Source organism: Centropristis striata, chromosome 4 (genome assembly GCF_030273125.1).
Source record: "Centropristis striata isolate RG_2023a ecotype Rhode Island chromosome 4, C.striata_1.0, whole genome shotgun sequence".
Taxonomy (NCBI): domain Eukaryota; kingdom Metazoa; phylum Chordata; class Actinopteri; order Perciformes; family Serranidae; genus Centropristis; species Centropristis striata.
Genome location: NC_081520.1, coordinates 17,059,220 through 17,074,946, shown reverse-complemented (window position 1 = coordinate 17,074,946; position 15,727 = coordinate 17,059,220). Strand labels below are relative to the sequence as shown.

At 36.1% G+C, this 15,727-nt stretch overlaps 1 protein-coding gene across 1 annotated transcript; it reads left to right on the top strand.

The window, feature by feature from the left end:
• The first annotated feature begins 3,026 nt into the window (after positions 1-3,026).
• Positions 3,027-9,579, top strand: LOC131970081 (claudin-3-like). The gene is made up of 3 exons (XM_059331346.1): positions 3,027-3,692; positions 6,126-6,172; positions 8,562-9,579. The coding sequence occupies exons 1-3, from the start codon at positions 3,243-3,245 to the stop codon at positions 9,217-9,219; spliced, it is 1,155 nt and encodes a 384-aa protein (XP_059187329.1). The 5' UTR covers positions 3,027-3,242; the 3' UTR covers positions 9,220-9,579.
• Positions 9,580-15,727: the final 6,148 nt, after the last annotated feature.

Sequence of the window (15,727 nt, the reverse complement as noted above, 5' to 3'; positions counted from 1 at the left end):
CATGGCCTGGTAAGAAACCACCAGAAACTTCTGAAATAATGTTACGGAAGTTTTTTGCACAATCATCAATACATGCTGTGTTTTAGGCAAACGGTTACAGTCATTACATCACAGAGCAGATTCTTTTTCTCCCGTTTTTGTGAGCTGCAACTTGACAAAAGTGCTGTGCACTGTAAAAAAAAAAAAAAATCTGTTTAATTTACGGTAAAATACCTCATATCTCATACCTCATACCTACTTCACCGTAAAAAATACAGTGAGTGGGTTTTCTACTGTAAATTTAAATGTAAATATCAGCAAAAACTGTAATTTAAACTGAATATTCCTGTTATTTTTAGGATAATTGTGTCATTCATTCACACATGATGGTATTTCTCCATTAACTTTACATGAAAATGTTATATTTTTACAGCAAAACTGTGTGTTTCCTACAGTTTATGACAGAAAAAAGTAAAAGTTTTGCGCTATTCTTTGACTTACAGTAGCCTAATTAAAAGTTTCTACAACGGTGATGTACAATTTTACGCCCTATTTCTGATGTAAATGACAGTGTATGACAGTATTTGACAGTGTTTTACTGTTATTTCTACAAACATTTTTTTACAGTGTGCAGATTGAGAGTGTCCTGGAAAAGCTACTGGGGGTCAGAGTGTGTGTGTGTGTGTGTGTGTGTGTGTGTGTGGTGTGTGTGTTTGTGTGTGTGTGTTTATGGGGGTCTTTTTCTGTGGCAGATGCAAAAGTTAAACTGAGGTTAAAACCCAGGATGCACTAGGACCTTCAGAGCAAGGACACTGATAACACCATTGACAATTATTTCAGCTTCCAACCCACTGCTCCTTCAAATCATCACTCGAAACACGAGAAAAACATGAATATTTTTAATGAATTAGCACATAAGAGCCCTGTGCTCCTGCCACATGCAGATATTATACACTGCAAAAAAAGCCAACTTGTATTTTTTGCCTAAAACAGTGATTTAAGTTGGTAAAACTTGGAAAAATTATTGACATTTAGGGCAATAATGTAAATTAGCACAACAAAGGAAGCCAGTTGTATGCTCAAAAGCAAGTTTGTGAGTTGTTGTTACTTATATCTTTAAGTTGGGGTTCACAACAAGGGACAATAGTTCTGCAAACTCTTATTTCTTTATTGTGAAATGCGGGAAAGCGGTGAAATTAGCGAAAGCTAGCAGCTAACTGATGCTAGCGGCTAACTGATGCTAGCGGCTAACTGATGCTAGCGGCGTTGCTTGTTACAGCTACAAGAGTAGCCATTACCGTATCAATGCTAATTCAAAATTGTGGCAACATCAGCTGACATTTCATAGTGGCTTTACAATCAATTCAGCACATTGCAGAAGTTAGCAGAAATAAGGATTAAAAGTTAATACAATGTAAAATTATAAGTTCAAAAATCTGAATTCAGAGTTGAGCAAACTCAAAAACAAAACTTAAAATATTAATATTATAATAATAGTCCAACTTAAAATTTTATCGAAGTTTGTTGCCTTGAAATTTTGAGTTCACCCAACTTTTCTTTTTTTGCAGTGTATATATTGAGGGGATTTGTCTTGTTTGCATTGCAGTTCCCACATGTGCTCTCAGCTATTAACTTCCCATGGTGAGCTAGGCAACTAGGTGAAGTTATTTTTAGCATTGCATAGCAGCATACGCTCCAACGATGTGAGGTAATATTTTATGTTCTTGTGGTTGCTGTAAAAAGGACAGGCGCTGTTACTGGAAACATTCTGGACATCATCTCTTGTGTTACGTAACTTTCGCATTAACTGCTGATTTTATCCTCCTTATGGCAAGACTGTTGATAATGCTCCCACACTTTAAAACACCAACAAAGCAAAAGCATTTCAGTTCCATAGAAATCGGGATGGTGGTTTACACAGACTGCCAGGAAAGTTCTGAATATACGCCTCAGGTCATCAGAGCACTCCCACTCATTTCCAGAGAACTGATTCATTTAAACCCTTTTTCACCACATCTATCACACCTCTCCTTTCATATTTGCCAGCTTCAGTCATTTCATACAAACAAGCTAAATTTAACTCTATGGAGTCTTTTTTGAATCCTTTTCATCCTGCCTGTACACCACTTAAAAAAATGTTTAAATGCCATGTTGGTCTATTTTTTTTTCAGCACAACCTCACCTATATGACCTAATAATTGTTTTTTTCATCCTGACTTAAAGGATCAACAGTTCGAACCCAAAAGAAACAAAGAAAAAACAACATAAAATGTGATTTTTAACCAGGTTTTCTTTTTTTTTAAACTTCCAAAACACTATCATGATCAATGAAGAATTTGAAATGTTTCAAATGTGAACAAAGGTTGCAAATATAACATATAAGAAATTTGAACAAAGAAAAACCAACATAAATGTGATCTTGTGATTGTGTGTGATCCTGTCATCCAACTCTGGTTTTTATTCTAGTGGGACTCAATTTTATTTGTGTCTTGTGTGTGTAGCGGAACAATTTTGGTCATTTTGTCTGTTTTTTGTCATTTTGTGTCTTTGTAAGTCATTTTGTATCTTTTTTGGTCATTTTGTATCTTTTTTGGTCATTTTGTGTCTTTTGTTGTGTCTTTTTTAGTTATTTTGTGTCTTTTTTTGGTCATTTTGTGTCTTCTTCTGTGTTTTTTTTTTTGTCATTTTGTCTCCTCATTTTGTGTCCTTTTTAGTAATTTTGTGTCTTTTTTAGTAATTTTGTGTCTTTTTTTGGTCATTTTGTGTCTTTTTTATACAGGCAGGATGAAAAGGATTAAAAAATGGACAAAATAGCCCAAAACTCCATAGAGTTAACTCAGAACTCTAATCATCTGTCCGAGACGAGAACAATGAGAAACCTGCAGGAGTTGATATTGTGTCTTCCACTTTCAATCATTCATCCACCGTTCTTTATCACGTCCGTTATCCTTTAACTACTCCAGACCCATGATACATCCCTCTGTTTACTCTCCCCTCACCCAAACAGGTGGGAGAGCTACCGGGCCACAGGAAGTTGAATGATTAAGCTGAGGCTGTTTTCATGCCAAGGCTGCGTTTTCAAACATTCAAACAAGGTGGGACAGACAATGATTAGAACTCCTCTCTGGCCAATGACTCAGTGACTCCACCTTCTAGATATCTGCTCTTATATGAGCAATCCAGAGGACACTATCACTGTCCACCTCTGACTCCAGACAGACAGAGAAGACCTCTGCACACTTTGACTCACACAGACTACAGACATGCCTTCAGTGGGACTGGAGATCCTCGGAGTGACTCTGGCTGTGTTGGGATGGATCTCAGCCGTTGCGTCCTGCGCCTTGCCCAATTGGAAAGTGTCCGCTTTTATTGGGTCCAACATCATCACAGCGCAGGACACCTGGGAGGGGATCTGGATGTCCTGCATGGTGCAGAGCACAGGTCACATGCAGTGTAAAATGTACGACTCCCTGTTGGCTTTGAGCCCAGATCTCCAGGCTGCACGCGCCCTCACTGTCATCTCCATCGTTTTGGGTATCATGGGGGTCCTGGTGGCCATGATGGGCTCAAAATGCACCAACTGTGTGGACGAAGAGGCAGCAAAGGCTCGGGTGATGATATCCGCTGGGGTGGCCTTCATCCTGGCTGGTCTGACGCAGCTCATCCCCGTGTCGTGGTGCGCCCATGTTATCATCGTGGACTTCTACAGCTCGGTGCCAACACAGAAGAAGGAGCTAGGCGCGGCTCTGTACCTGGGCTGGGCTGCAGCATCCTTTCTGCTCATCGGAGGGGGCATCCTTTGCTCCAGCTGCCCCCCGCAACCGGAGAAGAAGTATGGGCCTCCTTCAAAGATGATGTACTCCCCAACCAGGTCGGTCGCCCCCAGTGGTTACAACATGAAGGACTATGTCTGAACCGGCACCTGCTCTTTTCTCACACCTGTACCTTCATGGAAAAGACTGCTTAAAGAGAACTGGGGAGGACTGACGTTTTTAAAATAACATACAAATCTGAGAAATGCTGATATTCGTGCCAACATCTAATGTATGCTCTTTGGAACAGAGCCTACACTGCAAAACAAGGTGTGTCTAAAAACAAGATAAAAACACTAAATCTGAGGGAAATGATCTTGCTGCATGGACAGATAATTTCACTTGACAAGATTTCTTAAATTAAGATTATTAAATCTAGAAATAAGCATGTTGAACGCTTAAAATAATAAATGACTTAATTAACTTGCTTAATTACTTAATTAATTCACTTGTCAAGTGAGATTATCTGTCCATGCAGCAAGATCATATCCCTCAGATTTAGTGTTTTTATCTTGTTTTTAGACACACCTTTTTTGAAAAGTTGTTTTCCTTTGTGAAATGCTTTGTGTGTAACTTTGAGGCTGTTTTTGACACTGACTGCTAGTGATGTAATGTGCCCTATGTTTTATACTTTATGATAATAAGTGTATACTTTATGACTGAGGTGAATCTGTATTTTTTTAACTTCACTGCTTGTACATGTATGTTTTACAAATGGCATTTACTTTTGATTAAGAGATTCAAAGAAGCCTATCACAAGATAATCATTGTCATATATTGTGTAAATCAGTTCATCTGAAATGTTTTGATGTTTGATTTGTAACTTTTTTAATTAAAGGCCTTGGTTTGTTTTTGTTGTTTTTTTACATACATTGTGTTGATGACTTAAATTTTTGACAGTTCTTTTCTCTGGTTGTCTGTTTTATTAGGCTGTAACATTTGGCATTTGAAAGTTTGATGAAAAATCATATAAATTGCACTTTCAGTAACTTCTCAGATGTGTTTTTTTTGTCATGTCCATGTGCAAAATATGTTGTTATGCCCTGATGTGTCCATAGCAAGGTTATAATAGTTTTAGATTTTTCATTAGTTTTAGTTTTAATTTCGTTGTCAATTTTTGTTTTCAAATCCAGTCAGTTTTAATGAGTTTTTAGAGTGTGTTTGTTAGTTTTAATTAGTTTTCAGTTTTGGGAAAATGCTTAGTTTTAGTTTATTTTTTATTAGTTTTAGTGTTAGTTTTAGTTTTTTTGTAATGGGGTATTTGTTGGGTGCCAGATTTTAAAAAAGTCACAATAAATGTTGCCTTTATTTCCTTTTCCTTTATTATCCTATCTGAGCCCCAATAAGTTTTTAAGTCATAAAACCAGATAGAGATAAAAGTTGACAAAAGACGAAAACGAAGGACATTTTCACTATAATTTTAGTTAGTTTTTTTACCACATAATACAATTTCAGTTAGTTATCGTTTTTTTTTTTAAACTCTTGTTTTTATTTTTATTTCAGTTAACAGAAATGTTTTTTCAATTCTAGTTTTCGTTATTTCGTTAGTTTTCGTTAACTATAATAACCTATGTTAATGTTACATTAGTTTTTACATTAGTTATTAAATGAAGATCAAATATTGTATTATAGCCTAAATGTGTGAGATAGGTAGTTCAGAGAGACAGTAGTTTAGGTGAATTTGACCATTTTTTCCACTTTCTCAGAGTCAGAAACCAATAAATGTTTGAGGACAGACATTTTTTTATGTATTTGGTGTAGTCTGAAGGGTAACACTTTAAAATAACCATCATTTATAAATGGTAAACAGATTATTAACGTTTAATCATCATTTATATGTTGTTTAACTGTATATAGGCCATTTAGAATGGTAAATGCATCATTTATTAATGTTTAACTAACCAAATAATTTATAAATGACAAATAGATGGTATATTAATGTAAGTTTATAGTTACTTTACCATTAACAAACAACTAAATTATAATTAACAGTTTATTAATAGTTTTAGTTGCACTCGTTATAACATTTTAACACCATATTAAGTATGTTAATGATTTTTGAAATGATTCAAATACCTTTAAGAAATTGGTTGAAAACATTTAACGATTAAGTATGTATAGCACTTTGTAAATGGTTAATAATTGGTTAATAAACAGTCCATAAACATTACTTAGTTGGTTATTGTAAATTGTTACAGTTTGAAGTTGTATGGAACAGCAATATAATCCCAATCATTAAGTATAATAAGATATGGCTAACTAACATAATCATAATCACAATGATGCCCAGGAATTGAGCAAAACTAAGTAAGTTACTTTTTTTTTTTTTCTAAGCTTTATCTGAGAGAAATTTCACAGTCTCAGACTTTGAAAACCCTGGCGTTATTTCAATAAACCTTCAAATATGAATCAAAAATATCAAATACAACCCTGTAATACATATGTCAATGTTGAACAAAACATCCCAACAGTCCATTATGAACTTATTTTATCTTAATCTTTGTAGCATTTTGTGAATGGGTAGCCTATACCTCCTGGAGGTTTACTCTTGCAAATTTACTAGATTAAAGTGGCAAATCTGCTCGAAAAAAGTCCCAGATTTACGAGACAAAAGTGGGGAAAAAACTCCTTTTTTCTCGCAGATTCGCCACTTTAAATCTCATAAACCTGCACATTTTTTCTGGAAGATTTGACACCTTAATCTCGTAAACTTTTTTTTTCAAAATATTACCCCCCTCCCCCGGGTTAAGGGTTAAAGACAGATTTCTTTTGCAATTACGCAAATAATTTGATTGCAAGTTTTTAATGTCTTTGACTTCATTTATTTTGTATTTGACATTTTGAGAAATATTTTTTGTGTGAATTAAAAAAAAAAGGGTTGTTGGAACATTTTGGCACAAATCTAACTACCTTTCTTTGAAAAAAAGTGACAACCACTTGGAAATTGGAAAAACACATTTGCAGCAGCAAAATGTTTGATCTTCATATCAACACGTGCAAAGAAAAAGTGTGATTCCATAAACTCTGCATACCGAGACATTAGTGTGACGACTGGGAGTCTCTATCACAGCACCTCTCCACCTGGCTGACTCCCACATGTCTGTTGGCTCTGTGATAACAAGAACCGCTACTTTGTCAGCTTCCCCACACTCCACTATCTGACCTGCCTTCACAAACAATGAACCTGTTTCATGTCAGGGGGGAGACTGGGGGGGCTGTCAGCACTGAGGGGGTTGGGGGGATTTCTAGGGAGACAGTCGAAGAATTTCAAGGGCATTTTGCAGACAGACGGAGTCATTAAGGCCCATCAAACATAAGGGGAAAGCCTCGTAACTCCAACTCTGAGTATTAACCCTCTGGAGTCCACGAAAGCATCGGAGCACGACTTCTTCATGACGTCACAACGTAAAAACGAAGCAGCATGGAGCCCTGCTGTCAGCTTTTCTCTAAAGTTTTGGCTTTTCCACAAGTTTCCATGTCCAATGTAATGCATTAACTCCTTTTCAGTAAAGGTAAAAACCACCTCGACCAAGTGTAACATGATGTTACTTTTTTTGCAGAGATTTTTCTAATTTTGCAGTTTGCATTCATCATTTTTAATGCAACTTTTAATGTTTTTTGTGTGTTTTTTGTAATTTCTTTGTGTGTTTTTATCAGTTTTTTTGTGCATGTTTTTGTGCGTGCTTTTGTAATTTTTTGTGTTTTTTGTAATTTTTTTATGGTTTTGGTGTGTTTTTGTGTTTTTTGAGTTTGTTTTTATGTGTTTTTGTGTGTGTGTTTTTGTGTGTTTATGTGTGTTTTTGTATTTTTTTATGTGTTTTATCTGTATTTTTTTGTTTTTTTGTTTTTTGTGTGTTTTTATGTGTGTTTTTGCAAACATTTTGTTGTGTTTTTTGTGTTCAAAATGTTGATCCAGTAAGTCAAAATGAAATTAATAATCAGTTTACATAGGTGAGGTTGTGCTGAAAACAATGATACCAACAAGTCATGGTAAAGATTTTTAAGTGGTTTATACAGGCAGAATGAAAAGGAGTCCAAAACCGACAAAATAGCCCCAAACTGATTTTTTAAATAAAAAAAAAACTGAAACCAAGATGCTTTTTGTTGTTGCTTTACACCCTAAAGTTCTGACATCTTGGAGATGTATGGCTTTCACTAGACAGGGATAATAAAAAAGCTAGGAGGAGGAACCAGGTCTGGGCATTCTTCATTTATTAGCCTTTTTAAAGGAACATCATAGCTGCAGAAAGAAGCATGTACTAATTATGACAAAGTGTTCTTTGACTTTTTCAGGTAAAGCTAGAAGAAATATACAACAAAGAAAAGTCTCCTTTCATTCACATTACATCTGTATCAAAATACCTTTTTTTTAACAATACAATGACCCTTAACCTCCCTTTAAACCATGTCTTTTGGTTATACTAACAAATGCAATACTTGCATGCTCTTTCAGCTGTAAAAGGCCTCTTTGTGGCCAGGCCCATTGTGAAGCTGCCCATGTAAGCCGAGAGCAGAATGTGTCCAGGCCCTTCCTCCCCTTTTAGTGATGTCAGCTCCTTCAAGGACTCCTCCCCTCCACCTGATCTGCCTTATAAAGGATACTGGTGAAGCTGAGGCAACAGATGATCACACACTCACGGATGCGAGACCTAAAAATTAACTTAATTACTAGTCGGGTCTCTGGTTGACTCTTCCTCTTCCCCTTTGCAGGTTTCTTTCTGTGACCTCCTTTCAGGTGTGACAAACAATCAGCAGCAGAAGAAGAAGAAGACGTGTCAGAATGTCTATCGGGCTGGAGTTGATAGGCATCTCCCTGTGCATTCTGGGATGGATTATTGCAATCGTGGCGTGCGCTCTCCCCATGTGGAGGGTGACGGCGTTCATCGGCAGCAACATCGTGACGGCTCAGATCATCTGGGAGGGCCTGTGGATGACCTGTGTGGTGCAGAGCACGGGCCAGATGCAGTGTAAGGTCTACGACTCCATGCTGGCTCTGTCCCAGGACCTGCAGGCCGCCCGTGCCCTCACCGTCATCTCCATCCTGTTGGCCATCCTCGCCGTGCTCATCGCCATCGCCGGCGCCAAGTGCACCAACTGCATCGACGACGAGGCGTCCAAGGCCAAGGTGATGATCATCTCCGGGGTTTTCTTCATCGTTTCCGGGGTGATGCAGCTCATTCCCGTCTCGTGGTCGGCCAACACTATAATCAGGGACTTCTACAACCCGTTATTAACAGACGCTCAGCGGAGGGAGCTGGGCGCCGCGCTCTACATCGGCTGGGCGGCTGCTGCTCTCTTGATTCTCGGTGGTGGACTGCTCTGCTGCTCCTGTCCGCCACGTGAGACCAGATACAACCCGTCACGGATGGCTTACTCTGCCCCGCGGTCCGCAGGTGGCCCCGGGTTAGAACGGAAAGACTACGTATGAGTGAGGGGGAAAAAGAGGAAAAGACATTTTGAATCTCAAACCTGCTCTCCACAACAAACTGGAGGGTGAACAAGTGCTCAAGGAAACAAGGAGACTCCGTGATGAAGGATGTGTTTGATTTTGCCTTTATTTTTAAGTATGTTTTACTTAGGCTCTTTGTTTTTCAGAGACTGAAAACTCATGCAAAGGACAATAATGGAGAGAAAATCTCATTTAATCATGTTTCAAAACAAGGAAAATTTGTGCTCTGTCTTTTTTTAAGGTTAACGCGCTAAATGTTAGCATCACAAGTCTCAGTATATACTCATGTCCTTTTTTATACAGACTTCTTAGTGTTTACCACTGAATTTTTTTTTTTTTTATAAAAACCGCCATGACTGCTTCATGTGTCATCTTCATAATAAGACGCGGCTGTGTACAAAATGGAAGAATTGTGGTTATCACCTGCATAATGTCCTGTAAATACTGTGTAAAAGTGTCAGTAATCCCCTGAAAATGTCAAGAGAGTTGATAACTGTATTCAACTCAGCTTTTGGTGCAGTGTGGTAATGTTGGGGGTGCTTTACAGTTTGCACCTGGTTCATCGATAAAAGAAATTATGTGTGTGTTATATACAACTGCAGTACATGTATCTATCTAACAAGTGTTTTTTTTTAAATAAACATGACTTTTAAAGAAAAATACTGATCTGATCTTGCTTCATTTCAAACATAAATTACATTTTCTTATTCTTAACCCTCTGGAGTCCATCTATTTATTGAAAATACATGTTTCATTTACAGTTATAACTTTATGTGTATATGATATGTAAACAAGCTGAGAAAGCCAGTTGAAAGTTCAATCATAGGAGATTTCGCAGTGTGCCATTTATGTTTCTAGACCATTTTTAAATTGTGAATTTTCTTTCTAGAATGAAAACTATTACTATTTTTAATTTACATGCAAATAGACTGTAGTTTTATTTTTTTAATTATTTATCTGCTGTTTTTGTGTGTATAAATGGTAAAAAATAATAAATAAATGGTACTTTTCCATAGACACCTGTGTCTTTTGTTCATATTTTGGGTTCCTGGCAGCTTTATACTTTGTTAATTAAAATAAAATTAAAAAAAATCTGACTGATAGCCAAGTTTGTGTGGAGAAAAAGGAGCCATGCATGTGATGTCAGGACAGACTGAAAGATGCTAAACACAGACAGAAATAAATGCATAGGAAGTTGACAAATTTGAACCAAAATCTCCTGGACTTCAGAGGTTTAAGATCATGCTTCCATGTTTTAAATTGCATACTCACTCCTGCATGAGTCACTGGAACAGTAACAGAAATGACGGCATGCGTTCTATCCAGGTGCCTTCGTAAGAACAGCCTGACACTCGATCCTGAGGTCTACGTTACCAGCAACTGGCAACTTAACCACACACGCTCTAAACAATTAGCCACAGGATCAGTTAACGGGCAGAGGTGAGAAGTGTGAGCACAGAGGAGTTGAGTCATTCCAGACAGGTTACATGATTTATTTGGTTTTCTTACCCTTCACACTAGTTATTGTTGGATGCTTTGCTGCATACTTGTTCCCTACACCCTGCCACATACTTACAAAATGGCACGTATTCTTATGTGGGAGCTGCCCAACACTTCTACTGTTGGCCACTGAACAAGATCTACTGATAAAATTAGAAGGGCTTTGCAAAAGCACTCAGTATTTCAAAGTTTCTTCTTCCACTGTCCTGTTTGAAAAGCCATCTGTTATCTTTACATAATGATGAGATACAGCAGAGCAGTGCAATTGTTGCAGCTCTACTTGAAACTGCTTGAAATTGAAGATAATTAGGATACAAACAGGTGACACATTTGGAAACATGAACCTTTGTTGTCTTTTCCTTTGATTTGGTCTGTAGAACGTCGTCACTAAACATAAGTTTGGTTTGTAGCACAGTAACATCTAATTTATTGCACTTGAAAAAATGTCTGCAGATTTTACGGCGAAAAACTGCTAAACCATGATCGTAAAAGACCATAAAATGATAAATGACACCGTAAATGTTTGTATCAGTATTTTTTTTTTTTTTTTTTTACAGTTTATCTTTTTGAAAAATACATTAATCCACTGTAAAATACATTGTAATATGTATTTAATGTGCTATATAATCAAGCCACCACTGTAATTGTTGCATTTATTTTTTGTAAAAAATACTTTTTCTCTCTGTTAAATTTACTAAACACCATATCTCTAACAAAAATATACTGTAATATTTCATGGTAAAATCTTTAATTTATGCGTTTTCATTTATAAAGTATTTTTCTTGTCAATTATATGGCAGAACAGCGTTTCTTTTAATGGATTTTTTTTTTTTACGGTAAAATATGGAATAAAATGGCAATCTTAAACGTGAAATCAACAGTGTCAATATCTTTTTACGGTAATATTACAAACAGTTGCACCGTATTTATTATGGTAAACTTCTGGCAACCACAGCTGCCATTTTTTTACCGTAAAAACAACAAAAAACTTTTTTTACAGTGTATGTAGGCTGCCACATTTAAAAGACCAATCAGTCAGTGTTTCCATGTTAGATACAAGTCAAGTCTTTCAGCAGTCCAGTTACAAAAACACACACAGTCACACCTGACAAAAGGAAGCAACCTGAATATTTAATGACCATCTCATAGTAAATATGGTCCCTCGCTGCTGGATCACGTTACTTTCCAACAGTTGTCCCTTACTGCCGTATCAATCTCACCTCAAACAAAAGGACAAGGAACTGCTTGACATCTGGTCATGATTACAGTAACTACAGATTGATCTCATTTAAATTCTAATGATTATTTAAGATTGCATTGGAGGTTGCACTGAAGTTGAGCAAATCTCTCGATAACCTACACTGCAAAAAAAAACAACTGTTGTTTTTACGGTAAAAAACCGGCAGCTGTGGTTGCCCGAACTTTACTGTAATAATTATATGCCATTTTATTACATTTTTTACTGTATGAATAAAAAGTTTTTCCATAAAAAGAAACGCTGTTCTGCCATACAATTGACAAGAAAATACTTTATAAATGCTGAATATATTAAATATTTTACCATTAAATATTACAGTATATTTTTCTTAGAGATATGGTGTTTAGTACATTTAACAGTGAGAAAAAGTATTTTTTTTAAATAAAAAAATAAAAAGATAAATGCAAAAATTACAGTGATATATATACTAAAAGGAATTAAAAGGAGTTAATTTCTTATTTTAAGCGTTCAACATGTTTATTTCTAGATTTAACAATCTACATTTAAGAAATGTTGTCAAATGAAATTATCCGTCCATGCAGTAAGATAATTTCCCTCAGATTTAGTGTTTTTATCTTGTTTTAAGACACACCTTTTTTGCAGTGTATATATGTTCATATTCTTGTGTTTAAAGAAAGGTAATATAAGGGGAAATAATTGTTAAGATTGGCTCTAAACTGATGAAAAAAAGCACAATTTCTTAGTTTAAATATTTTATTCAGAGACTTAATGACAAATGGTCTTCTACAGAATTGTGTGTGACTTCATATCACATGTAAGAAAGCAGCAAAAAAAAAAAACAACCCAAATAATATGGAGCAAATAAACTTTCCACAGTGGTGTGACTGAGCATAATGATGTATGTTTACCAGGGTGTAGCAGTTTTCTGTGTGCTGTTCCAGTGACTTGTCTAAGACCCTCAGGCATGTGTGCTCATTGTTTAGCTAATCATTGATTCTCACACAGGTTTACTTTGCAGCCACTGAAAAATACTGGAGGCTCCCTTTCTACATGGTAACATATATATATATATATATATATATATATATATATTCTTTATTTAACCAGGTAAAAGTCTCATTGAGATTAAAAAAATCTCTTTTCCAAGAGAGACCTGGCCAAGAAAACAGCATGAAAAGAGACAAGTTACAACATTTAAACACAGTTATCATAAACAATTAACCCTCTGGAGTCTCCAAAAGCTCCAAATCCAGACTTCTTCATGATATCCAGACTAGAAAACAAAGCAGCGTGGAGCCCTACTGTAAATTTACCTCTAAAGTTCTGGCTGTAAACTCCATGAGGCCAGTTTCAGTTTGATGATGATATACCAAGTAAAACTGAGACAAGTTCAAATATATTTAGTATACCATTATAGAACTGGATGTAACCCTCTTATATGTTAGATTTGCAATACAACCTTTGTTCACATTTGCAACATTTCAATTTTTTTATTGAGCATGATAGTGTTTAGAAAGTTAAAAAAAAGATTCAAAATCACATTTTGTGTTGGACTAAAGGACTAAAAAAGACACAAAATGACCAAAAAATACAGAAAATGACTAAAAAAAGACACAGAAAGACACAAAATGACTAAAAAAAGACACAAAATGACCAAAAAGAGACACAAAATGACAAAAAGGACACAAAAAGACACAAAAAGACACAAAATGACCAAAAAGACACAAAATGACCAAAAAAAGACACCAAATGACCAAAAAAGACACAAAATGACTAAAAAAGACACAAAATACACAAAATTACTAGAAAAAGACACCAAATGACCAAAAAGACATAAAATGACTAAAAAAAGACACAAATGACAAAAAAGGACTAAAAAAAGACACAAAATGACTTACAAAGACACGAAAAGACATGAAAAGGATTCAAGAATGGACAATATAGCCCAAGACTCCATAGCGTTAAATACAAATCCAGCATCACAACAACAGTGAAGGAGCCTCAGTGGAGACTTATAAGGAGCAGTCACAACGACCAAGGAAAGAGGTTTCACCGATTCACCGATTGTGATCAATTCAGTCAATTTCAATTCCTTTTTCAAATTGTTCCATGAAAAAGGGACTATAAGCTTTCTGACCTAACTCAGTTTTCACTCTTGGCTCCAGCATCTGTACAATATTTAGAGAGTGTAGACCAGGTTTAGTTTTGTTTCAACACATGTATGTACACAGGTAAGAGGGAAGCAGCCCAAGAATACATTTATAGATAAAAACTAACCAGTGAGAGAGCCTGCGAACATACAAAGACGGCATTTGAGCCATAGCATACAGAGTACAACGATGGTGATTTTTTGTTTTTTATTGTTTTTGTTATTGTCATTATAACTTGTTGATGTTATACATATGCTTTTTTATATTATCAGTTTATTACTTTCTAATAATTATGACTTTTTTGGTGGAGGCTTTAAATAAGCCCATCTGGGTTTTCTGCCTCTCCCTGCACTTTAAAAAGCAGTATAAACACATGGTTTTCACAGGGAGGAAGAAGGGCTTTAACAACCGGGTGTTTTCATAAATGATAAATGATTTATGTATTTGTTTATTTAATCTATTTATTTATTTATCATCCTACTCCTTTTCGGACATGTTGTGTTCGCATTATAGCTTTTGTTTTGACTATTTCTATTTTTGTTTCGATTATTCTCATTGGATTTGTTTGTTTTTGAGTTGACTTTGTTGTGTTACTCGCACATGTTCGAAATAAAAAAGCTGAACTGAACCTGAACACTTTGTCATTGTATGTAACTCTAACTGTGCAAATAAAATAAACCTAAAACCTAAATGTGTACAATTTCCCAAGCCAGTAATGAAACTCAGAGCACAATGACAAACACATTCAAAAGAAATACTTTGTTTTCTTTAGCAGCGTGAGTGTGTTGGGTAAAGAAGGAGATTTTCATGTTTTGAAGCAACAAAACTATAAAGCCAACAGTGGCTTGGTAAACCAAAGTCTCCAGGTGAAACTGAATCTCATCAAATACCTAAGCTGACTGTAAAAAAAGAAGGCATTCTGTGAGTCTCTCCGGTCACGCTCCGCTGGCTCTGGCCAAACTCTGATCACATGACCGATACTGGGGAATGTGAAGGGCAGAGAGGTTGCCTGGCACCTGAAGTCAGAAAGAGAAAGCAACCCCCTCCTCCCTGGAAACAACACAGGCTCACTGTGTCCACTCAGTGGGAACGGAAACTCACTGAGGCTTCTTACCTGCAACGGCCACTTATCTAAACCCAAATCTAAACTGCAACAGAGCCACAAAGGAATGGATTCAACAAGAATCTTTCTCTCTGTTAAAGTTAAAGAATCTTTCTCAGCACAAACCAAGTTCTACTAGAATCCACAGAAAAATGTTCACTGCAAAGAAGGTGTGTCTAAAAACAAGATAAAAACACTAAATCTGAGGGAAATGATCTTGCTGCATGGACAGATTATTTCACTTGACAAGATTGCTTAAATTAACCCTTTATCAGGCGAAGAACTATATTTGGTAACTTCAGTGGATATCAAAATGGGGTTGAGAAAAAAGTTGCAAATTTACTAGATTAAAGTGGCAAATCTACGAGAAAAAAAGTTGCAGATTTAAGAGATTTAAAGTGGTGAATCTGCGAGAAAAAAGTTGCTTTTTTCCCCACTTCTTTCTCGTAAATCTGTGACTTTTTTCCACGCAGATTTGCCACTTTAAATCTCTTAAATCTGCAACTTTTTTTCTTG